The sequence below is a fragment of the Lytechinus variegatus genome, chromosome 12, assembly GCF_018143015.1.
Source record: "Lytechinus variegatus isolate NC3 chromosome 12, Lvar_3.0, whole genome shotgun sequence".
Lineage (NCBI taxonomy): Eukaryota > Metazoa > Echinodermata > Echinoidea > Temnopleuroida > Toxopneustidae > Lytechinus > Lytechinus variegatus.
Window position 1 is genome coordinate 7,491,597 of NC_054751.1, and position 27,015 is coordinate 7,518,611.

The 27,015-nt window shown below is 36.1% G+C and overlaps 1 protein-coding gene across 1 annotated transcript; it reads left to right on the forward strand.

Moving 5' to 3' along the window:
• LOC121425559 lies at window positions 1-24,577 on the forward strand. The gene is made up of 12 exons (XM_041621643.1): window positions 1-331; window positions 9,277-9,386; window positions 11,656-11,933; window positions 12,317-12,419; window positions 13,356-13,632; window positions 14,340-14,492; window positions 16,282-16,513; window positions 17,413-17,520; window positions 19,283-19,424; window positions 20,616-20,717; window positions 21,160-21,303; window positions 22,453-24,577. The coding sequence occupies exons 2-12, from the start codon at window positions 9,294-9,296 to the stop codon at window positions 22,573-22,575; spliced, it is 1,755 nt and encodes a 584-aa protein (XP_041477577.1). The 5' UTR covers window positions 1-331; window positions 9,277-9,293; the 3' UTR covers window positions 22,576-24,577.
• The last annotated feature ends 2,438 nt before the right edge of the window (window positions 24,578-27,015 follow it).

Here is a 27,015-nt window from a genome sequence, read left to right on the forward strand (position 1 = left end):
CGATCATTCAATAGCGACTTCATGCTTCGTAAAACTTCCTCATTGCAGGGAAAATTCGAGGGGGAAAATCATTTTCTTCTCATTTTCATCAGAAAGACGTAGCGAGTAACAACCTCATGGCAAAGTGCGCTCGAAACTAGAATTATACTTCGTGACTCCAGCTTTTTTGTTTCAGCGGCAACTTCCTATAGAAAGAATCGCATTTTTTAATGACTTTCGTGTCCACATGCATTCTATTGTGAATTTGTGTGGAAATTCATTTAGTATTATTACTGTCTTGGAGAGAGAAGGAGTTGTTCTTCTAAGAGCCATCTCGGTCGCTGAAATAGAAGTAAGTCAAAATTCAATTGCATTATACCTGAGGACCTGTGAAAGAAAATGCAGTATCCTTAAATCGATTGTATGAATGCTATTAGAAAAGGGGTGTGGTTTGTGAAATGTGAGATGGTGAGGGGGGAGGGAGGCAGAGAGAGGGTGAGAGAGCAGGGGAGAGAGAGAGTGATGGAGAAAGGCAGAGAGGCAGAGAGAGATATATATGTAGAGAGAGAGGGATATGTAGGATGATGTATAAAATGAGTCAAGCATGTGATAAGCAGTGTCGTTCAAGATCATGAAGATAATACACAGGGCAAGGAGGTCAGAGAAGGAGACAGGGGCGATAGAGGGTTGAATAGAAAGAAACCACGAAACAGAAGGGAGAGATGGGGAAGTGACGTGGTGTAGTGGTACTTACTCTCGCATGATCGCGTGTTCGAATCCCATCTCGGTCCTACGCTCCAAGGCGTCAATCCGCACTTTGTCACTCTCGGTGGTAAAGCGTAGACTTGTGGAAGGATTTTGTATAAGCAGCGCAGTCTGGAGGTGGGATTCGGGTCCACTGCCTTCTGGAACACAGCAAAAACTGTGGTGTTAACCGGTTAACCACACCAGTTATTTTACACCGGTATTGAATTGGTGGTGTTAGTTTTACACCTATAGGCTGATAGGTGTTATTACAACACCTTTTGTTGTTACATTTACACTCTTTGGTGCTATGTTTAATCTCTAGGGTGTAATTTTAACACCTCAGGGTGTGGTCCTCTATTAACACCAATTGGTGTCAGTTTTAACACCGCAGTTTTTACAGTGTACAGGAGGATGGTGTGAAAACCACCAATGGTGACGATAATGCTTGTAACAACGATGGTCACTACACCAAACATTGAAGTTTAAAGCAAAATGCTCTGAAGGGATGCTCCGGGCTGAATAAATTTGTATTCAAATAAAAAGAGTAAAATTCACAGAGCAACATACTGGAAATTGCATCAAAATCAGATAAGAAATAGCAAAGATATTGAATTTAAAAGTTTAGCAATATATTGCGAAAACATACGTACGTCGTCATGAATATTCATTAGATGGACTGATGATGTCACATCCCCACTTTCCATTGTCTTATGTAATTAAATGAAATCACAATTGCTTCATTTTTCCACACACGTGTGAATGATATGTCTCCCTTGTAATGAAATAAATTGCAACAATAAATATGTAATGCACTTATCACTTGTTATTCCAATATTTTTGTTTCTTAAAGGAACAAAAAATAAATAGACTTAATCTCATATAATGAAATGCAAAAGAACAGGTGAGGAAATGGCATTATCAGTTTGCTCATTGAATGTTCATGATGACATGTCTAGAACTGTTTTACCGGAACAATGTAAATCTTTAAAATACCTTTTTTTATTCCTTGACCGAATTTGATCAAATTTTCAGTGTTTTCTTTGTCTGATATTTCTTAATCTGTTTAAATCATATTATTTTCAGCCTGTATTACCCCTTTCAAGACACATTAAAGGGATGGTCCGGGCCGAAAGAATTTATAGCTAAATAAATAGAGTAGAATTCACTGAGCAAAATGCCGAAAATTTCATCAAAATCGGATAACAAATAACAAAGTTATTGAATTTTAAAGTTTAGTAATATTTTGTGAAAACAGTCGTCATGAATTTTCATTAGGTGTGCTGATGATGTAACATCTGCACTTGTTCTTTTGTATTTCATTATATGAAATTATGTTTATTCAAATTGTTTTCCTCCAAGAACTAGAAAAATTTGATTGAAAACTGTTTTAGTGCATTAGACATTTATCGCTGCAACTTATTTCATTATAAGGGAGACATATTATTCACACAAGTAAGAAATAATTAAAAAAATATATAATTTCATGTAATAACATAAGAAAAGGAAAGTGGAGATGTGACATCATCAGCCCACCTAATGAATATTCATGACGACTGTTTTCACAAAATATTGCTAAACTCTAAACTTCAATAACTTTATTATTTGTTATCCGATTTTGATGAAATGTTTGGCATTTTGCTCAGTGAATTCTACTCTATATATTAAGAAATAAACATTTTCAGCCCGGACCATCCCTTTAACGATTTAATCCAATTTCGATCATCATGGCTTGTCACTTTGGATAGGATGGACTTTGGGGATGAGTAACTTTATGGGGGAAGAGCAGGAAATAGATCGAACAATGTTTACCTGAAAATATTTATATAAGCAAACTAGAAAACAATTCCTTGATTGCAATCAACCACATGTTAGCTAATAATGAACGGTTTCCCTGATATATCTGCAAATTGGCCCAGATGGGCAGTGGGGTATGAAACCAAAAATATATAGCATCCGGGGCAATTAATGCAAATGCTAACCCCCCCCCCCCTCCTCCACCCTGTAACATCTTAATCAGTGGGCAAGCACCCGCCCCCATCCACTGACGCCGGATTCAACGCATTCCAACTTTTGAAACTTATTTTAACCGTTGGAGGCTGAGCCCGCCATTTGCGGGCTGCATTTAGTCTATGGAAAACATGTGTTATAACGAAATCATTCAGCCTCCAAACTGACATGACTGAAAGGATGTCGCCCTAAATTTCCTTCTTTTTATCGTTTTGCTCCCCTTTTAAATCCCTGATTTAACAGGGTGTTCCGCCTCTGATTATAGTTAGTTATGAATGACAATAAAAATGATGTATGACGATGTTGACGATGATGATAATAATGATAGTGATCATAATTGATATAATTATTATATTAATAATGACAACAATGATAAAAACAATGATAATAATGATAATAATGACAATAATAACTACAATGATAATGATAATGATAAAAATTATAATGATAATGACAACAACAATAATAATGATGATAATAATGACAATATAACAACAATAATAATGATAATGATAACAATAACAGTTGCATTTATAATGACAACAATGATAATAACGATATTACTACCACTAAAACTACTACTACTATTACTACTACTACTACTACTACTACTACTACTACTACTATTACTACTACTACTACTATACTACTACTACTACTACTAATACTACTACTACTATTACTATTACTACTACTACTACTACTACTATACTACTACTACTACTATACTACTACTATTACTACTACTACTACTACTATACTACTACTACTACTACTACTATACTACTACTACTACTACTACTACTACTACTATACTACTGCTACTACTACCATTACTACTACTACTACTACTACTATACTACTACTACTACTACTACTACTACTATTACTATTACTACTACTACTACTACTACTATACTACTACTACTATTACTATTACTACTACTACTACTATACTACTACTACTATACTACTACTACTACTACTACTATACTACTACTACTACTATACTACTTCTACTACTACTACTACTACTACTACTATTACTACTACTACTACTAAACTACTACTACTACTACTAATACTACTACTACTATACTACTACTACTACTACTACTATTACTACTACATGTACTACTACTATACTACTACTACTACTATACTACTGCTACAAAATAATAATAATAATAATGATAGCCACAATAATACATATAGGTAGGGAAGAGCAAGAAAGATGGATGGAAAGGACCAGTACAGTTCTTCTGGATTTGATATAAATGTGCATGACTTGTGGGGAGAAGATAGATCAAAATAAGTAAAGAAATATCACACAAAATATGAATAAATAGATATTGATGCAAAAAAATCATTCAGTTAGAAAATGTATACATACATCTTTTTGGCGCCTTTTATTTTTTTTTCAGATAAATAGCGCTCGGAAATTCAAGCATCATTATATCAATCGCAGTTCTCGGTACTGACACTGAACTATGATTTCAGTCGAAATAGAAAGTAAAATAATAAATCGCACGTTGACTCCGGATGGATATTTAGTCTATTAATCAGTGTGATAGCTTTTGATTGGTTCAACTTGTTTCAAGGCGTCATTGTGGCTACATTGAATAATCACTAACTCATATAACGATTAATTTATTCCATTTAGGATTTTATAGATTAATGTTGTATTAGTTGGAGCGTGCAAAGTGTGAGAACAGTCTATGTTTTGATTCGACATCCACTCTTGACTGGTGCTGAAAAGCACGATTTCAATATGCAGAAAATACTGCACCTTTCTTTTTTAATATGTAGTTTTATTTTTTATTAAGAAAATAAAAAATATTTTTTGTAGTTTTAGAATTTCCTCATTATTTTGACTTTTAGGTAGCAGAGCATTTTTATCGTCAGTTTTCTCACCTATTCAGTGCAAGTCATGTTGTGTGAGATTTAGCTGTTTAGTGCCAATCGTTGAAAGAAGAAGACTTGATTTGAGCTCTTATGTGTACCACGCATACTGGGACATCAACATAACCATGATGATGATACATTGATTCGTCGGAATTTTGTTGTTTTGGACGTTTGAAGATGCATTACTACTACTACTTCTATAATAATAATAATGATAACAATAAAGGTATATTAACATAGGGAAGCCACATCATTTCTGAAAACTGTTCTCCCAGCGGGCCCTCATATTATTATTATTACCCCGGCTTCAGCTTGGCTGCCTAGGCGCTCTAACATTCAAGGAATTTCTTCCTACCGGTTACCCATTCACCTCACCTGGGTTGAGCGCAGCCTCAATGTGGATAAATGTGTATACACTGTTAAAAAATCGTGATTTTACAGAAAAGAAAAGATTTTGCAGAAAGCAATAAAAGAATCATTCTGTAAATTCATAAAAACAGGAATTTTTCTGCAATTTAACAGAACAGCTTTGTTTAAAAAGGGAAAATGGTGTTTTATTTAAGTATTTTTTTAAGATTCCATACACCAAATACCAATTTCCTGTAAGATTACGCAATCTAGTAAGATTACAGGTATTCTCGAGACTCTGTTGCAGGAACTTCTTTTATTTTAAGGATAAAATTTTCTAACAGCGTATAATACTACATATTATTAAGCCAGCTTTTATTCTAAAAAGGATAAATGCAAATAGTCACAGATTTGAACATACATGTAGGTATTCGTACGATGAATTAGACTATCACTTAGTAAGATATTCCACGTCTTAATTTTAACATCAAATTTTGCTACGTTTTATTCCAAAATCGGGTCGCGGACCAATCGTAAGGTGTACGGTGGCCTTCAGACGAAATTGAAGTAGACAAACTGTTAATGGGCTTAGAGAACCGGCGGAAAGAAGACACATTTTGGTGTAGCCCAAGGGGCAATTCACAAACTAACAATGTTACCAAGAACTTGATCACGGCAAAGACTGTCCTCCGATCTTCTAATAATTGTTCCTTGTATCAAATGAAAAATATAGATAACGAAAACGTAGTTGTTGTTTTTTAAGCCAAGAAGGAAGTTTGGCCAATAAATGTATATTATTATTATTCTTGAAGGGACAGATACGAACATGTCCCTATTGTTATCACATTATTGTGAGCAGTTCGTCTGTGAAATTGTAGGAGAATGAATGACTTTTAATGATCTGACGGGGTGTGGGTGTACACTTTTCATGACACAAAAAAAGTGCGAGCTAACATTGTTTAGATTCGAGCAAATGGTATCTTTAGGAAGATTCATTGTACTGTAAGCAGAGAACGATTTGCTTTAAAATGAAAATAATATGTGGAAGCGCCGTGGTGTAGCGGCTCTGACTCTCGCCTTGTAATCAGAGGGTCGTGTGTTCGAATCCCACCATGGTCTAGCGCCATTTTGCAAGGCTTCAATCCACACTTACCACTCTCACCCAGGTGCTAATTGGGTACCGGTAGGAAACAATCGTCATTGTGGTTGGTTTAGCAAGTTTGCGCCTATAACAGGCTGCTTGGAATGCTATAAATCCAGTGACCGTGTAGTAATAATTGTGAAGCGCATTGAACAGTCGTAGATTGATAAAGCGCTATATAAATGCCAATTATTAATGCACAGACAATCTTGACAAGTGATTTCATGAGCAGATGAAGATAAAAACATTTTTCTTTTATTTTCACTGATGGGGAAATAAATAATGATGGGGTTCTTATGAAAAATTGCTTTGTATTCATAATGATTCTGTCAATACAGTCCATGATGTACATACAGTTATGTGAGTACATACTTTCACAGTGTAGTCCTTGGGCCCCGTCTTACAAAGAGTTACGATTGAAATAGTTAACCGTAACTCTATGGAATTCCATCAGTGTCATAATTTTTCATCTATAGGAAATTTGCAAAATGTCCTTTGTAAGCAAAGGAGATCACACAAAATTGTCAAGAAATCAATGAATTTATGGATGTACATTAATATCTAGATCTTTTTTTGAAAATAAACATGCATTTGGTACGTTGACTTTGCTGGCTTTCCATAGTTGCGATTGATTCGATCAATCGCAACTCTTTGTATGACAGGGCCCTGATACCTAAAAAAAATTACACGAAATCTTCAAGGTAAAAAAATACCTTCATGAAAATGATGAATGTGTTCAACACATTGTTCTCTTTATGTCAACATGCATTGTTTTCATAACAGACATGGTTGATTGGTTTAGTATACGTATTTTGCGAAAAACTACGTGAGTTTCAGAAAAAAGTCAAACGCGAATAACATGATCAGGCAGTGGCGTCATCGGGATTTTAAACTGGGGGTGGGGTGTTGCAAGTGGTGGCAAAATAATATTTGAGAGCGCAAAGGCGGTTAATTATTATTATTTGTTGGCATGTTTCACAAAATCGAACGCAAAGCGCGAGCGATTTTTTAAAAGTATATTGACCTGAAAAGGCACCTGTAAAGGGTAACTTGCTTAAACCCATGAAGATATTTTTTTAATATATAATTTTTATATATAGATAAAAACTGGACGTACGAAGCACTTACTGTAGTCGTGAACAGGGTGGTGCCTATCTTCATGATCTTATTAATTAATGCGAGAGCGTAGCGCGAGATGAAAATAATATTCAGCACTTTTTCGTAATTACGAACATGCAGGATATGTGTACTTCGCTTAAACGAGAATGAAAATTTGTGAATTTTTTACTTGAACACTGGATTTTTAAAACCCGTGTTATTCTGGCGAAATGTTATTCATATTCACTCGTCTTACTCTTCCTATCTTTCCTCTTTCTCCTTTTTTGCTCCGCCAATAGGGTAGGGGGCGAAGAGCCCTGGAACCCCCTATGAAAACAACAGCATGAACTCATCCCTATTAGATATTTGTCTTCTTTTCATATTTTATTTTTCATACGTAATAAACAAAATGTTTTTTTTTCTAGGACAGGAATAATTTTATTAGACAGGGGTAAGTTTATTTCTATCTCGAAATAGGTGTGTGTCTTGTTATTAGCATAGAGCCTACAGTAGATGCAGCATTTTTTTATTTGGTGAAAGATGATGTAGATGAAAAGTTATAAAATCTGGTATCAGGGAATATGAATTTATGGCACCCTTACCATAAGAAAAGAATAATTTAAGTTGCTTGACAACGAGGAAACAGTGCTCTAGATGAAGAAAATAGACTATTGTTATGGTGAAACTGTAGGGTTAAACCTAGCATTGAAAAGCAAGACATGATACACAATTATCGTCACAAAAGTCAACCCATTATAGACATAATGTGAGTGATTGATAGTGTTGGGAGCTTACAGTGACTGGATGAGAATAATTGATGATTGATGGGAAAAAATGTTGCTTTGGAGTACTTTATAGCCTGAGTAGAATGCTTCTGACTGCATTTACTATACGAGTTTTGTTTCCAGTTTTTCAAATATCGGGGGAGGGGGGGCAACATGAAGGGGTCATCGATCCCGGGGGCAAATGCCACCTGTGCACCCCCCCCCTCCCCTGGTGCCAGCAATCAGATCAAGAGTGCCACCACAGTCCATATCATCACACTTGTCCAAGCACCCCAGGTGATGTAAATGGGGACAAGGCATCAATGTATTCCTTGGAAGGTTTAGCGTGTAACAGCAGCTCTGGTAAACCCAGGGTAATTCTGCACCACTTATTTTATATATAAAATAAGTGGTGCAGAATTACCCTGGGTTATAGCGCTTAGAGAATTCTGAGAGGCGCTAAGAGATAAATATCAAGTACAATTCCCATGAAAGGTCAAGTCCACCTCAGAAAAATGTTGATTTGAATCAAGCCAAGACAAGCACAATGCTGAAAAATCATCAAAATCGGATATAAAATAAGAAAGGACATTTCAAAGTTTCACTTTTTTTCGACAAAATAGTTATATGAACGAGCCAGTTACATCCAAATGAGAGAGTCGATGATGTCACCCACTCACTATTTCTTTTGTTTTTTATTGTTTGAATTATACAATATTTCAATTTTGACGAATTTGACGGTTAGGACCTCGTTGCCTGAAGCACAAAATGTTAAAATAATGGAATTCCACATGTTCAGGAAGGAATGAAACTTCATTTCAAATAACAATGATGGGAAAATCAAAATATTTCATTTTCATAAAATAACATACAAAAGAAATAGTGAGTGAGTGATGTCATCAACTCTCTCATTTGGATTTAACTGGCTCGTTCATATAACAATTTTGTTGAAAATAGGCGAAACGTTAAAATACTATAACTTTCTTATTTTACATCCGATTTTGATGAAATTTTCAGTGTTATGCTTCTTGAATTTTTCTCTTTTTATTCAAATCAAGTTTTTGTTGGGGTGGACTTGTCCTTTAATAATGATAATAAATGCATTGTTTATTTATTTATTCATTCATTCATTTTTTGTACTTATTAACTTATTTATTTATTTATCTACTCGTTTATTTATTTATTCATTCATTAAATTGACATGATTTGCGTATCTTATCAAGTAAGTGATTGTAACTAATATTCCGTTTTGGTAGAGCGTCAAATTCCTTTTCTTTTCTATTGCAGGTGCACAACGTGTGACAATGGCCGACGAAACTCAAGATAAAATCCATGAGGGATATCTTATCACAGGAGAGCAAAAGGATGTTGCAGGGGGGTGCACGGTTAATTTCCAGGTAAGGAAAATAACTAACCTCACACCCCTCCCCCTCCCTCCCCGGTTCGCTTGGCGCTTAAATTGGTGACCAAAACTTTTGTCCGCATGGCAATTAATACGGCATTTTAGCAACCACTTCGCATACGCTTTCTACATGTATAACGCAGAGAGCCTTTTGTCAAAATCCCTTCATAACAAAGCAGCCTTTGTCGAAAATCAGTGATTTAAAACAACAGTGTCGTCCTGGACTCTGGGCAAACAACATATTTGCATTTTTTCTTCACCGCCGAATCTTAGGACGATCTGGTGTCCCAGTCATCCAACTTTCGACAATGACCTCTAATCTCCTGATCCTCTATTACTGAACGTTGCGCAGAGAACGTCTGAGAAGTGGATGCTAAAATACAACCTTCATCGGGCACGAAGATACCCAATTCCGAAATATCCAAGGGGATGGGGGAGTGTTATTGAGAAAGAAAAAAATGTGGCAAGCACTGCAAGTATTTCAATGTCTTGATACACGCTGATTCCCATTTATAGGTCAAGTGTTTAAATATGGGATTTTATCTTCTCGTTTTTTTTTTCCTTCGTGATTCGTGTCATATAAAGACACTATGAATGCGATATCACAATACGAGACTGAAAGGAAAAATTCGTTTAGAACATTCCATGAAAATATCATATACATTGCTGATAGAACCTAAGTATCTACTGTATAAAGTATCACAGGTTGACAATGTGAAAATGGAATGAATACTTTTCTAATAAATCTTGCATACCATAAAAACATGCGTGTTTTCACGCTTTTCAGATATCCATGGAGAGTATCACATGTATGCTAATGACGGACAGTCTGCCTCAAACCTCATTTTTAGTAAATAAACTGTTTTGCATCATCGAACTTGCTACTTAAGAGTAGCGTACTGCCTTAGATTATACCGGATTTATGCCAAATCGATGTGAGAAAATAATACTTATTTTTAAGTGGGATTCGTGCCCCTTACCTTATATTACCTTATAAGTCCTGTGATTTAGCCACCGAGCCACAACACCTCTACGATCATTATTAATTTTGCTCTTCTTTATTTGCTTCAAATACCGTACGTAAGAGGAAGCAAACTGTCAATATGGATATTACATGTATATGGATATTATTTCTCCGCTTTCAAGGCTTTACGAATACAATTCCGAAGTTCAACTGAAAGCTATTCCCTTAGTTCCAGGTGTAATATTGTGAACTCATGATCTGTTGATATGCCATGGATCTCTCTAAGACCATGAACCTTAATCAACAAAATTCAAGTGCACCTTCCACCTCACGTAGTATGTGAACAGTGTTAAGGTATTTGATAAAGAATTCATGAATGTGTAATATCAATATTTTCATCTTCATCTTTATCATTTAATCAATAGCAAGAATGATACAAAATGTAGTTTCGATAACAGCCATAATCATTGTGATAATAGCATATAACCTTGTAGATCTCTTTTTTTTCAATTATAAGGTATACAGTATTTATACATGTACGGCTTCGTTCGTTTGCCAGAAAGCTGAAGACACCATAAGAGTGTTTATCTTATTATCTTGCGTTTGTATAAGAGAAGAATCCATATATACGCAGCATCAGCATGCATTTTAGTTTACCTTTACTTATCTTATTTACAAACCCTGTCAAATAAAGGTATATTTTGTATGTAAAGAAATTTAGTTCCGGGTTTTAGATCTACTTAAGCAAGATTAAGTTGTCAAATATCATTGTTTCCTTCATGTAAATTAATCTTCTCTTTGCTAATACGGGAGACAATGTAGTACTATTGCGAATCATTGTATATTTTTTAGGCCACGTAATGAAAACAAAAGCAAACCCTACTACTACTTCTACTACTACTACTACTACTACTACTACTACTATTACTACTAATGCTACTGCTATACTACTACCACTTTTACTACTACTACTACTACTACTGCTGCTGCTGCTGCTGCCACTGCTGTTACTACTACGACTACCACTTCAGCTACTACAACTACATTTGGTGTTGCTTGCTATTGCTGCTAATGTATATGTATACTTCTTTTTTTCCACTTCTAGTTAAAAAAAGATAAAGATGCTGCTGATGCTGCTGCTACTGCTGCAGCTACTTTTGATGAAAGATATGACCATTGAAATACAAAAGAGCATAATAATAAACCGAAATAACACAAATTACTGAAATAACAGGCACATAGGACGTAATTTGTCAAATTCTCTCCCCCTCTCTCTCTCTCTTTCTCTGATCAACATTAGAAAAAGAACAAATTCTACTTCGTTCTTTGGAAGCGCGGTGACCATCTGTACAATCTGGAGGGGTTCTCGAGTGAAACCTCGTTCAGAGGAAAGAGAAAGAGCTCCCTCAATATTTTGGGCGGCAGGAAGAAATCGATTAGTTCTGGTAGCATCCCATCGTACATTCTGACGTCAGCTGTCAAAGTTCATTGCATGGACATGACGATTGGTAAAAAGACAAGTCACGTGATTATTCTCGTACACGCGAAGATGCCATATTACTTCAAACCACTGAAAGAGTAAGATTTTTTTTATTATCATAAACATACCCAGAACACACAAAAAACGATAAAATGAGCTTTGAAAGTTATAAATATGCACAATATATATTTTCAATGTGACTAGAATGTGAAATTTTCAACATGTTTATAGCATGTGCTTTGCTCTCTTGTGATACACACAGCGGTTAAAAGCAAATATTTTGTTAACAGCAATTAAAGGAGGCATATTTAGTCTAACCCTTGCAAAATCATTTTTGGGATAGTCAATAACACAATGGATTATGAATATAAATAAAGTTACATGTATTATTGCCCTGTTTAAGTGCTTTTTGTAGTTTTACCAAGATTTACATGTATGCTACCCAAGTCATTCGATGTTTTTCTTTTTAAATCCTTGACAGTGGAGACCTCAAGCCTTGGTTTAAAGCCTTTTCTCGCGTTGCTAGTGATATGGAAAACAGGAGGCTATCCGGTGACACGGTTATCCTTCGTCCAAAGAAAGCTGTAAGTCATATGCTATTCGTTGTAGTAGTAGTAGTTCCAGTAGTAGTAGTAGTAGTAGTAGTAGTAGTAGTAGTAGTAGAAGTAGTAGTACTAGTACTAGTAGTACTACTAGTACTACTAGAAGTAGTAGTAGTAGTAGTAGTAGTAGTAGTAGTAGTAGTAGTAGTAGTAGTAGAAGCTGCAGTCATAGTAGTAGTAGTAGTAGTAGTAGTAGTAGTAGTAGTGATGGTGATAGTGGTAGTAATATTATTCGTATATAGTTGTAGTAGTAGTAGTAGTAGCAGCAGCAGTAGCAGTAATAGTGGCAGTAATATTCGTCGTATATAGTTGAAGTAGTCGTAGTCGTAGTAGTAGTAGTAGTAGTATAGTAGTGGTGGTAGTAGTAGAAGTAGTAGTAGTAGAAGTAGTAGTAGTAGTGGTAGTAGTGGTAGTAGTGGTAGTAGTGGTAGTAGTGGTAGTAGTGGTAGTAGTGGTAGTAGTGGTAGTAGTGGTAGTAGTAGTAGTAGTAGTAGTAGTAGTAGTAGTAGTAGTAGTAGTAGTAGTAGTAGTAGTAGTAGTAGTAGTGCCAATTTTAATGTCATATTTTCGGAAGCAATGTCGACTTTTGTACTTGGCCCTTCGCTTGCGCTTGATAATATCTCTTTAAAAAATGTTTAAGCTAAAAAAAAAACTATCACGCTGGAGATCGCTAAAACAGATATGCACATGTGGGATACTAAAGTAAACTTGAGAAAAGACCCGATATTTTGTCAGAATACATGCCTAATCTGCTCATTTTCAGCAATTACACACTTTATTGCTTAATCATTTGACACATGTTTATTTCATTTATTTGTTTGTACATGCACACACACACATGTTGATGGCATTTTTATCACTTTATGTACAAATCCAGTTTCAAATCGTTGCTACAACTGGCATTTGTCTTTAATTCAGGGCAAGGAAAGGCCGGGGAACGACAGCGGCCGTTTTTCGTCATCATCATCGTCCACGCGCTCGTCTCAGGGTTCTTCTGACGGTCGCCTAAGCGACCTCTTCGGTAGCTGCCCCCCCTCGCCATCGTTCATTCCACATATCATAACTGTAGAGATCACGGGACCGGGTGATAATGGGGAGAAGGATGACGACGACCATCTTGCACCATTGCCATCGAGTCAACGAGCTCGACGAGCGCTTTCCAAGTCTGTAATCTATAAAAGAAGAGTCGGACAAGGTATATTCTCAAAATTCCAACCTTCCTAAAGTAGTCACAATAATAAAAAATAATAGCTGAAGGAAGATGATGATATTATTATAGAAATAAGATAATGACATGAAAATTAGATTATGTAAATACATGAAGAAATGGTGATGAATAGATAAATAAGGGAATAAATACGAAAGCGAATAAACAAAGCAGAAATCGTGCGACGATGTCTGAGAAGCATGCAAACACACTGCTTGAACTTGATGAGGGTTTAACAGTGGTTTTAGTACTTTTTTAACTAGTTGTACAGATATATTATCTATGCATTATAAATAATGATCCAAAAGATTCAACGCAAAATTAGGACTCCGTATATTAACTTATTAGCAGCTCGGTATCTATGTCGGAAAAACGCAAGAGATGTTGAAACAGCACCGCTTCGGCTTTAGACTAACACCAGATCAGATTTAAACACAACTAACCAGTGTTAACCAATGGTTTTTTTTTAATTGTTAATTGTGTTGTGTCAACACTTCTTCGGTGTTTTCCGGTCTGGTGTTAAATCAATACCTATATGGTTTTGCAGTGCGTATGTGACTAATATTTTTCTATGTATGAATATTCCTTTGTCGTGTTTTTATTGCAATTTTTGTATGGAGTACATAGTAGTAAAAACGAAAGGTTCACGATTAACAACTCATCATTATTTTCTACTTCTGATGTCATTGTAATAGATCCGCATGATGAAAAACCGGGAGGTTTCGTTGAAGCTGATCCAAATGAATATGATTCAGTTATTCGAAAGAGTGTCGTGATCGTAGACCCTGTCCGAGGAGATATACGTCCACCTATACCCCAGAAGAAAGGTCGTCGAGGTTCAGTACCAAGTGAGCATTTTAGAATTTCCATTTTTGTTTCGGTTTATGGTAACTCATGTAGGAGCACGGCAGGACAGCTTTTTTGGTGGTAAACGCCAGACTGGTATATAACCACTTACCAAATGATTACCAAGAAAACAATTTACGTCTAGGTCAATCAGGCATACATTAGACATATATCGTTCTCGTTTTTTTTTTCTTCATGAACACTCTAAAAAATGAAGTGCTAATTCAGCTCTTAATGAGCGTGTATAGTGACTGCACTTCGGAGTGCTGATTTGTTTAGTTCAAATTTGAACGAGAAAAATCAGCACTCCGAAGTGCAGTCACTATACACCTCTTTAAGAGCTGAATTAGCACTTCATTTTTTAGAGTGAAGGTGGAGACAGTGGCCCTCTGCTTGAACTAGAGGTTTATTATTTCAAAATCTGATGACGGGTTGTATTGGTGAAAGAGAAGGGATATGAGTGTGGATGGGAGTGTTATTTTATGTGCTAATGTGTGTGTGTGAGGGTGTGTTTTGGGTGCATGAGTGCGCGTATGGGTGGGTGTGTCTGGATAGCTGCTGTGTGACCTACTTCTGCGGACATTTCCTTACATTTTACCCGTGAACCCGGCTGGAGGACAGCCCCTGTCCAGATACAAATACATTCATGCCAGTTAATTCCTCATCTCATTTCAAACCCTTTAGCATGGTTAAGATTATTTGTGATATCATGTTTATCATTGCAATATTGTCATTGTTATCATTATTGTCATCATCATCAGCAGCAGTAGTAGTAGTAGTAGTAGCTGTAGTAGTAGTAGTAGTAGTAGTAGTAGTAGTAGTAGTAGTAGTAGTAGTAGTAGTAGTAGTAGTAGTAGTAGTAGTAGAAGTAGTAGTAGTAGTAGTAGTAGTAGTAGTAGTAGTAGTAGTAGTAGTAGTAGTAGTAGTAGTAGTAGTAGTAGTAGTAGTAGTAGTAGTAGTAGTAGTAGTAGTAGTAGGGCAATTCCATAAAACATGTACGTCCGACCCCCTTTATTTGGGACCTTCATGACATTTTCTGTCTCTGATTTCTGGTTCTTTTGACAGCCTGTAATGCTGTCAAAGGACCATGACTTGGTCAGTTTATGAAGTGAAGTAAAACTTAAGAAAAATGGGGGTCGGACGTAAAAAAAGGTTGATCATTTTATGGAATTGCCCAGTAGTAGTGATATTATTATTATTGTGAATGCATGGTGTGTTAAAGAACCCCACTCAAGTAGTATGTGTGGAGGTATAGTGAGCGTCCTCGGTTAGTGAACTATATGCTCACGTTATGTCCGAAAAAGAATGAGCCCATTTGGTGGATTACATGTATATTAACAATAAAAATACTGTGTGAGACCGCACACACACGTCCCCACTTTGGCGATTAACGACTATAGTGAAAATTTGGCAAAATACTACATTTGCTACAAAATAAATGAGAGGGAAATAGAATAAAGCATAGTGTTGAGAGGATTTAGAATTGCAGAAGTGCTGTGGCTCAGTGGATAAGTCTCCGGACTGTGAACCACAAGGTCCGGGGTTCAAATCCCATCACAGCACTAGCGTCCTTTGGCAAGGCGTTTATCTACATTTGCCACTCTCGACCCAGGTGTAGTAAATGGGTACACGGTAGGAAGGAATTCCTTGAATGCTTGATGCGCCCGATCAGGGTAGCCGTGCTAAAGCCGGGGTAATAGTATGCAGGGCTTAGAAACATTTGTATTAAGCGCTATATAAATAAAATGCATATTATTATTTAAAACTGTGATGTCTAATTTCACTCTCCAGGTCTATCAGTGACTGATCTCACGCAGCTCCACTTGGCGAAGGGTCACTCCCCTGAGTTGACTCGGGGCAGTACCTTTGACGCGTCCAAGTCGCCCCCTCCTCTTCCGGCCAGGCCCAATAACCTCTCTCCACCCTATTACGTCAACACTCAAAGAAGGTCGTCTGTTCCATTCACAATGACCCCTATAAACTCTCAATATGAAAAGTGTGAGAAGGTCAAAGAAGACATCAGGTCAGTACAATTATTTCAAAGGTGAAGGTGCCGTGGCCGAGTGGTGTTAAGCATTGGCGGCGGAAGCCAAAAATTTTAGGAGGGGACAACCCAAGAAAAAAAATTGACAAGCAAAAAAAAAAAAGGTTCTCAACCTAAAAATTTTAGGGGGGGACGCGTAGGAAAATAAATTGACAAGCAAAAAAAAAAAAAGGTCATCAACTACAAATTTAGGGGGGACCATCCCCCCTCCTCAAATTTAGGTTTAGGGGGGGACACGTCCCCCCTTCCCCCCCCCCTCGCTTCCGCCGCCTATGGTGTTAAGGCGCATGGCTATACATGGAAAGTCCAGGGGTCGATCCCCGACCGCGGCACCCTAAGCCCTTAAGCAAGGCATTTAATCGATAATGCTTTTTCATCCTGCATTCAAATAGATAAACGTTCATCTGAATCAATAGAGAAAAGGGAGAAAATCCAAGAAGTGTAACGCTGACAATTCCATTATAGTCGGATATAGAATAAAAAAAAGTTAAGACATTTTACAATTTCGCTTATTTATCACAAAACAGTGACAACTCGGTGATATGCATATGAGAAAGTCGATGATATCCCTCGCTTAGTTCTTTTATTGCTCCAATAATACGATACTTCAAGTTTACATGTTTGGCAATAATGGCCAACTTTGAACGAGCCACACAATTTCAAATCAAAGGCAATTCTGCATGTCCACTGTGGAAAAGAAACTTTCTATCACATGGCAATAAGGTAAAAATTGAAATATTTCATACCTCATGTAATCAGATACCAATACGTGTAATTTATATTCACCATAGACAACATAGTGTCTCAGAGTATGTCTTAATTTTAGTTATATCGTGTTGGGAGACTAAATCAATGAACTGTCCCTTTTTTTTAAATAGTCGCTTGATGTGGGAACAGTCGAAGGATATGGATGGCATTGTGATTGTATTCTCCAAGGCAGAGTTACTGGACTCTTTAGTCCTATGTACCATCGAGGATGCAGTTTGGTAAGTTATTCCTTGAATTCCATATAATATGTAAGTTTTTGTTCATTTCAATTTGTTCATCTTACTTTTTTAATTTGATAAAGAGAATTTTGGACGGCTCCGTGTATTAAGCTGTTAGACGTGGAGCGTTGTGGCCCAGTGGATTAGTCTTCGGACTTTGAAACAGAGGGTCGTGGGTTCGAATCCCAGTCATGGCGTAATTTCCTTCAGCAAGAAACTGATCCACAGTGTGTTGCACTCAACCCAGGTGAGGTAAATAGGTACCGGTAGGAAGTAATTCGTACGAAGCTGTGTGCGCTCTGAACGCCTAGCTTAGCTGGGTAATATAGGAGCGCCTAGAGCACCTAACAAGGTGGATATGTGCGCAATATAAATACCCAATATTATTGTTATTACTATAATTATTATTATTATTATTATTAATGACATATATCGATTCATGTAACGTTTCTCGATATTTTTTATGAAAACGAATGTCGAATGGTAAAAAGGAAATGGTTAGAATTTATTCAAGCAAAATTAAAAAGAAAAACTTGTCAAAATGAAACAAGAAAAGGACCATTACCAAATTCATGGTTAATATACCGTGAAATCAATAATTGTGAGAAAGCTGTCAGTGTTATAACTCGACTGGAAATAATAGTGTGAAAAACAATCAAAGATCGCAAAAAGAAAACATATTAAAACACGGATACAAAATTTCATGGCCCATTCAATTCGTCATCTACTTGTTTTTTTTTATTTGTGATGTATGGACATTCGTGTTGGTGGTTTGTTATGGAAAGAGCACATTTGAATTCCAATTGCAAGCGTTATTACGTTCAATTTTTTATCAGAACGTAAATCTGTTAATGTCCTTTCGCGTACTCATTTCGCATGGTCATTTCATCAAACAAATTTAGACAAAAAAAAGGCTGAAACTAGAGATGAAAAACGAAAAGATCTGTTAATAAACCACTAACCAAATAAACAAAATATGTAACATTTAACACCTGAGTATTCATATTATCTACATTTTTTATTTAAGTATTTTTTTCATGGCTCTCATGCCATTTGAACAGACTATAAAGGCACAATTTATACCAGGAGCGATTCTATGTATTTATAAAATAGCCGGGGATGGTATCCATTAGATGGGATGAAACAGTGGCCATAGAATGGTTTTGAAAGTGGGATCGGGTTGACCATGCAAAGACCCAATTGAATGGTCATTTTTCTACGTTCAAGTTTTGTTCACGTTTATTGGAAAAAAGTGAGGCTCCGGCTTGTAAACATAACAATATATGATCATAATTGTCGTTATGATATATTTATATCTCTGAAATATTTTTTTTTATAAATCACCTTTTATTCATAAAAAATGGAATCAATTACAATAAAGGGCCCAGGTTATCAGTTCTAAACGAACGTAACACAGGCCAACATAAATAGAATACAGTATAGGTATACATAAACAAACATAAAACAAGAGATAATAATTATTTACATATCAAACGCGTCAATTCAATTCATAACAAAATCCATACTTAAAGTGATTAGAAAGGGAAGGAGGGGATATGCTACCCCGTAGTTTAACGTAAGTTGTTCTAATTTTAAACTGAGTTCAATGTACTATCATACGGTATTAAAAAATATATTCATTATGCAATTATAAATGTATGAACAGATAAAGTGTAAATTCACATAAGTTTTGTTAGATGAGAACTAGGAAGATTATTATTATGTAAAAAAAAACACTGTTTGTACTGTTGAATCCCTACAGGATAGCCGGCTGGAAGAAGGATCTGAACAAGCAGTTGTATGGTAAGCTGCATGTCGGGGATAAAGTGCGCCAGATCAATGCTCAGGTGGTGTCCACGGCGGATTTAGCCATGCAATTCATCAGTACTTCGGCCGGGGATGAGGTAATGACTTTGATCCAATCACGCAAATTGATTTAATCAAGCAAAATTGGTCATATAAGGGAATTTTGGCGCCGCAACGCAGAACACTTTCGAGAACATAGACAATGTATTGTCGAATACTCTTGACGATAATGAACCACCAAAATTTCTTTGTCAAAAATTGGCGAATGGCAAAGCAGCAGTTTCGTCCTAAAATCTGCACAAACGACATATTAGCAGTCTTCTCCGTCAGCTCCAAAACTTAGGACGAAACTACTGTTCTTGTTCACTAATGTTTGCGAAAGACCTCCCAGCTGTTCTTTGTCTTTTGATAGGCATTTTGAATACATTTACATTATTTTCGAGTTCATTTTGCGCCGCAGAGCGAAAAACGCCCATTTAATAATGGCACAAACCACACCTCCGACAACAGGGACATCGAACTGCAAAAAACTACACTGTTAAAAAAACCCTGATTTTACAGAAAAATAAAAGAAGATTTTGCAGAAAGCAATACCAGAATCATTCTTTAAATTCATGAAACAGGAATTTTTCTGCAATTTAACAGAACAGGTCTGTTAGAAAAAGGGGAAAAGAGTGTTTTATTTAAGGAAATTTGTAAGATTACACTCACCAAATACCAATTTCCTGTAAGATTACGCAATCTGGTAAGATTACAGGTGTTCTCGAGACTCTGCTGCAGGAACTTCTTTTAGTTTAAGGATAAATTTTCTAACAGTGTAGTGCGCCGGTTTTGTGCACTTGTATTTCTTTTTTATCCCGCCTTGTGACCTGCCGAAATTTATTCAACAATTGGTTTATATCTAATGATCAATGATTCATTTAAGGGATGAAAAAAATAATGATGGACCCCCGAATCCCATAACAATTACCCTATTTGAAAATAAACACGGCCTGTCCCGCATTTCAAAAGTGTATCGTCATTATAATCTGTATATGTTACGATCACTTTATGACTTATGTCCTGGAATGAATTTTGTAATATCATGGATGTATGTATAGATCGTCGATTGATTCAAATTCGATTCAACATCACAAAGATTAATTGACAATGAATTTCCACTCGTAAGAATGCAATAATTACTGAGATTTTGCAACGAACATGGGCAACATAAAGACTCGACCAACATACCACTGGAAAAGGTGTGTTTGTATGTGTATGAGTAAAATTTGTTCATTATTATTCTACAGATAAGTATGACGCTACATCGGTTACCTCATGCAAACATACTAAATCTGAACAGATCGGATTCTATGATACAGTGGGGAATACAGCTGAAGTCTAACATTGAGGTAGGTCTCTGTGATTATTGAGTAACTTATTCAGTTATTACGGGGTATATTTGTATTAATTGTCAATGATATAAATTATGTGCTTATGGTATCCCGTTTAATCTATCGCATAGCAGCTTTCACCGAGCATATTATACACCGAAATAAAACGTGTGTGATGGTGCCCTGCCACACTTATTACGTCATAAAAATATGCGACTTAAAAGTTTGCCATGCCCAGCAAGCATATCTAATGAACGTACCTTCTTCAAAATTAGTCATGATGGGTATGCAATTATTGTCACATGTCCATATAAATGATTCACTTTGGGCATTATGTGTATGTATAAGCTGGTACGTTGCTTGATTTTTTACGGAATTGGTTTGAAAAAAAAATCAAATCACATATTAATACGACGCTCTTATCCATAATTTGAATGAGAAATTAAATTTTATCTTGCAGATAAAATCACTGACGGATGGTCCTGCGGTTACAGAAGGCCTGACTCCGAAAGCTAAAGGTGCCTTCTCGAACAAGCCTTGTGACTGGGTCATCACAGAGATTAGTCACCAACGCGTTCCGCTCGTCAAGAGCGCGAAGAATCAGGTACAAGCATTAAACTTCAGAGGAAGGTTGCGTTTTGTTGAAAAAATCCCCAACAATTAAAATTTCATAATTTTTTCATTGTTCGAAATAGAAATATTCCAAAAAATCAGTTTGCCCATTTGATCGTGGGCCCGGCAACAACTGTGCAGCGCCAGATCGATGAGGCTCTTGTCCCGTAAATGTTTAACGACAAAGTAGTATCATGTACGCTCTTAAAATATTGGGTAAAAATGCCCCATCCGGGTAATGTTGTGTCCAACCAACATGGGGCATTTTTATTTATCCAGTGTGATGAAAATTTAGCCCATTCTAAAGTAATTGCTGCTTATTTTTTATAATCTTTCTGGAAAATATGCTTCCCGCATTGGGTAAACTACTGCCTCAAATTGGTTGGTTAAAAATTTTACCCAATATTTTTAGAGTACAGGATTAGCAGCAACTCTTATTACGTCTTTCGGTCTAATGCAGCCGATGGGGCTTTGAACTCCCGACCTCCCGGTTGTGAGACGGACGCTCTACCAACTGAACCAACACACCGGTCGTACCTGAACATTTATTGATTTGATCGGCTAAAAAGCACTCCTGTAACTGTCGGATAAAGCGGACGTTGTGGATAAAGCATCCACAGGTCCCTCCATAAAGTTTCTTGTCATGACATTGACATGAAGCGGATTGCTCTGATTGCTTTCGACCGAGAGTTTTGCCGTACAAATTTTGAGAAAATAATTCAGCTTCCTTTCATTATGTTCGCTTATTTTAAAGACATCATGTTTTGTGGGCATGTACTTTTAACAGATATGTGGTGTGTAAATGGGCAGCTTAAAAGCCGCAGAAAAAACCCACAAAAGTAAAGACATTAAACATAGACCTCATTCTCACCACCAGAGAGAATACGTTGATAACCTATTATCAAATTATTTTCAAATTCGATTTTCGGGATAATATCGAGCCTGTGGGACATTAACCAAATATTTCCAAGAATGTTCCGTTTGAAGTGATTATCATGGTCATTGTAAATATCAAATCATATTCATAAAAAAACAGTTTCGTTCGGTGTGAGGATATTAAATGCTGATCGATCAATCTATTTGTTATTCACCCTCTTAAGATCAAAATTTTTTCATCATTCGTTTTTTATATTTATTGTAGGACTTTGTGAAAGCGGAGCTCGAGGCAAATCACAAAGAAATCCCGATGGTCGTCCAGCCCCACGATTTGGTCAAGAAACTTATCGAAGCCATCGAGAAGAAGAGAAGCTCCCAGTTCACCTGAAAGTTTTCGTCCACGCCCGCCGGTCTTTGATGTAATCGTCTTGGTCGAGGGCTCGGGAACCCTCGGCCTTCATCATTCTCCTTGAGTGGCATCCATCTGCTTTTCTGATGCCGAGCTACTTCTTGCAGTGTACACGTGAAATCGCCATTTTGAAGGAGAACATCTCCACATTTGCTTACTGTTTTTGCGTACGTATGGCACTGATTCAAAGGCAGGCTTACGTACGGATGCCTGGTGTTGCTACAACCGCAATCAACTGCATTTTAAACATGTAGTCTGAGGGACTTTGTTTAAGACAGTTGGCACATGTTGACGACCATTGTTTTATTTCTTGTCATACCCACTAAGCCAGAAGTGTTAATGGATTGCTAACACACAGATATGAATTGAAATGATATATCACAGTATATGTATATGGGAACCTAAGTGTGATAATACTAACAAGCAAGCTGAAACCGAATGCAACTTATTTCAGTCATTTTAAATATAGAGCATTTTCAAGCATTTAGCCTTATCCAAACATAAATATGGGAACCTAAGTGAAATATTACAAACGGGCAAACTGAAACCGAATGCAAACAATTCATTCATTCATAATATGCAATATTTGCAGGCATTTGGGCTTATCCAAATATAAATTTTCTATATTGAATATGAATTGTATATAAATAATAATTTATTATATGGCTATGCTAAAAAAAATTGTATATAACTATGTAAGGTATTAAGTCAAATTAGAGGAATAAATGATATCAGGTATCGCGACTGGTGATGTCATTATGAAGATTTCGTCTATACATGCAAAACAATATCATAATATTAAACTAATTATAACAGGATTATTGAACACCTTCAATGGGAATCATGTTTAAGAACTGAATATGACAGAGACAAAAATATTTGCTTTGTATTTTTTTTCAGCATCAACCACATAAGACAGTGCATTTCTGAAATATTCCTTTCCTCTACTCATTTATTAAATATTTGTTTTAAAATGAATCTATAACGATTATTTGTATGGTAATGGTATTATATTTTTATTTTTCATGTTTTTAGGCTTCGGCCTTTAGAAACTGAGCAACCGTGCCTTAGAATTGCCTTAAGTAATTTATGCAAATAAATAAATTATGGTTATTGTTAGCATTTCATATATTCAGGCCAAATTAATTATTTAAGCCAGTATCCAACTAGTCTGATGTATATATTATGTACATGTGTGTATATTTCGCTGCCAATATGAAAAATATTGATCCGTATATATTGCCAATTCTGATTAATAATCAATCTATGCTAAATTGATAGTGTATGAAATGCTCATAATATCATTGCATTTGTCAAATAGTGGGCTTTAGAAGGATGCGACCTTTTCATGGGTCAACTTTATTTGCTAAGGTTTGTCTGAATGGAACCACTGGCAGAAAGATGCAATGTAAAGTGGAGGCAAAAAGAAAAGCCTTTGGTGTTCACGGCTCCCCATGCATGAAATATTTCTTTTACGATACAATAAGTCTTTACATTTAAACCACAATAAACCGAATAAACTGAAATCTCTTATTGTCATGATTGTCGCTCTAATGCTGTTTATGTACATATTCGAATGGGAAGGAAGAATGCGTAATGATTGTTTACATGTAGCTTTCCATATTACATAGATGACAATGTTAGGCTGAATTTTATGATCAGGGACTAACGGGCTTGTGTATGTATTCTGCAGGGTCAAAGCGTTAGAGTTTGGGACTTTATTGACCCAGGCTATATGTTATCATTCATTTGGAAATTATATTCAGTAATTTTTATCTTTTATCATACCTTTGGAAATCCTTAAGATGATAATTCATTCTCATGTGACCTTGTTTTCGAACTAAGTATAAAAATAAAAATAGAATAACGAGATTAAGCAAAATAATACTGACAAAACTTGACTTGGTTGACGAGCAGTAATTATTTAATTCCAATAAACCCACCCGTCCCAATGAAGCTAACGGGAAATATTATGGGTGCACGTAAGAACAAAAATGAGCCTATTATTTATAAGTTACTTAATATCTTGGTTGATTGTTATGTGTTTATATTTTAAATTGTGATTCCGGTCATTCAGCTCAATCAGGCAACATTATATACATATTCTGTATCACAACTTAGTGAAGGAGCAGATGGTGTTTGAAGAGAATCAACTTTTTTGTCGCAGTGGTATTTTTTTTAAATGAAGTATTTTAACATGCTCGTAGCATAATTTTGTATATAATGAAATTGATTGATAAAGATGTTGCATGTCCAGTGGAGGTGCCGTGGCCGAGTGGTCTAAGGCGCCTGGCTATACATGGAAAGTCCGGGGGTCGATCCCCGGCCGCGGCACCTATGCCCGTGAGCAAGTCATCTAATCTACATGTATACAATGCTCTTTATCCTGCTTTCCAATAAGTGTAAATGCTATATCCATTATTGGTATCTAGGTATGCACTTGTTATAAAAAAACGTTAAAAATGTTCTAATTCCGATATTGTATTTTCGGGGAGAAGAGTAGCTTGAATTGTCGCGCCGCTTTAATCCAAAAACAGCATAAAATGGTAGTCGAATAGTCTGTACATCAAATAGATGCTATCAGTTGAAGATCGATTTTGATTGTGTATCATGTGTATTGCAACATCAAGCACCAATAGTTGTATTTTTAACGCATGCTTGAACCCTTGTCCCCCATATTCTGTAAAAATAATAATAAAACCCCCACATTTTGCAATGGTATTTAAGGGTGGAAATATCATGACAATACATCACTGACGACGTCATTTGATTACGATGAATATTGTTAATTGAGAATGTAATAAATTCACTATTCCTTCTTCAGATAAAAGAATATGAAAAAAATCCATATGTTATTGTTCGAAATAGACATGAAATGAAATACTCCGAAAATTTGCTTTGCCCAATTGATCGTTGGCCCGGCAGCCGCTGTGCAGCGCCAGATCGACGAGGCTCTATCCCTTTAGTCGTTGAACGCCAAATAGGGTAGCAGCAACTCCCAACTGTTAACGTCTTTTGGTCGACGCGACGGGGGTTTAAACCTCCGACCCCCCGGTTGTTAGACGAACGCTATACCAACTAAACCAACACACCGGTTATTGTGTATGTATTTCCTAGAAAACATTTTATTTGAACAATTGTTCTAAAAATAATGTTAAAAACAGGGTTGTTTTTTTATACACTTGCACTAAAAATAATGAATTTGCTTTATAAAAATGATAAGTTGCTTGTTTAAGAATGTGGTACAAATACAAATCTTTAATACAGTGGATTTGATGATTTTAGGGCATGAAACTCTTATTTTGGGAACTTATGTAAATGTGTATATTATATGTTTTAGTATAATTACGTTGCAATCATAAATTTATTGATATGGGACATTTTACATTATTGGTGTATATTCGACGACATATCAATCAACTACGATTGTTACAAAAGATGTAATTGAAGTGCTGGTTCACATTAAAAATGCTGATATTTTGATATCATCTTGTTCATTTCATTTTATTGAAGTCTTTTCAATGAATAACGACCACGAAACTGAATTTGATCCAAATCTTGAGGGTATTTACAATATTTATGAATTAATATCTAAGAACATTTTAACTTGTAAGATTTAAGAATAAATGAGATTAAAAGAAATCACTCAATTTGATTGATAGAGCGTTCTGTCAGATTAAAATCTTTTTGAGATTTCTAACCTAAGAAGTCTATCCAACATGCCCAATGATACCAGTTGGCAAGTTATACAGGATTGGTGACGGACGATGATTACATAACATATAGGAACTGCTTTAGTCATTACGACTTTGCAATTTTGAAGAAAAAATAGAAAATAATCTAGATTTCACAAACGAATAAAAATGAAAATTCCGGTGTTGATTTACCACCAGCCGGAATCTATATAATTATGTCCACACCAGAGAAGTATTGAAACAACACCAGTTTAGAATCAAGCGAATGCTGTTTTGATAGTAATGTTGTATAAACACCTATCTGGTGTTAGACCAAAATCAAACTGGTGTTGTTTAACACTTCTCTGGTGTGGCTGATGGTAATTCAACACCGCAAATTTTGCGGAGTGATTCTCACCCCACCCTTGCCTCCACTACCCCCTCTCCACCTCTCTCACTTCCTCGCTCCACCCCCCCCCCCCCTCCCCTCTCAGTCGCTCAATCTCAATTTTGCAAGGACTCACTAGAATTATTTTATTTTTCGTTCTGGACTTTTTATATATATATATAAAAACAAAAATGCAATGAACATTCTGAGAGGTGCAAGAAAAAGTGCGCCATCTTTAGTCCTATAAAATATAACCTAATGACTCAAGTCAGAAGGATAAGAACTGTATCGGGGTGTTATTTAGCTCCACTTCACGTAATACTATATAATGATAATGATATTATAGGATATTTATAT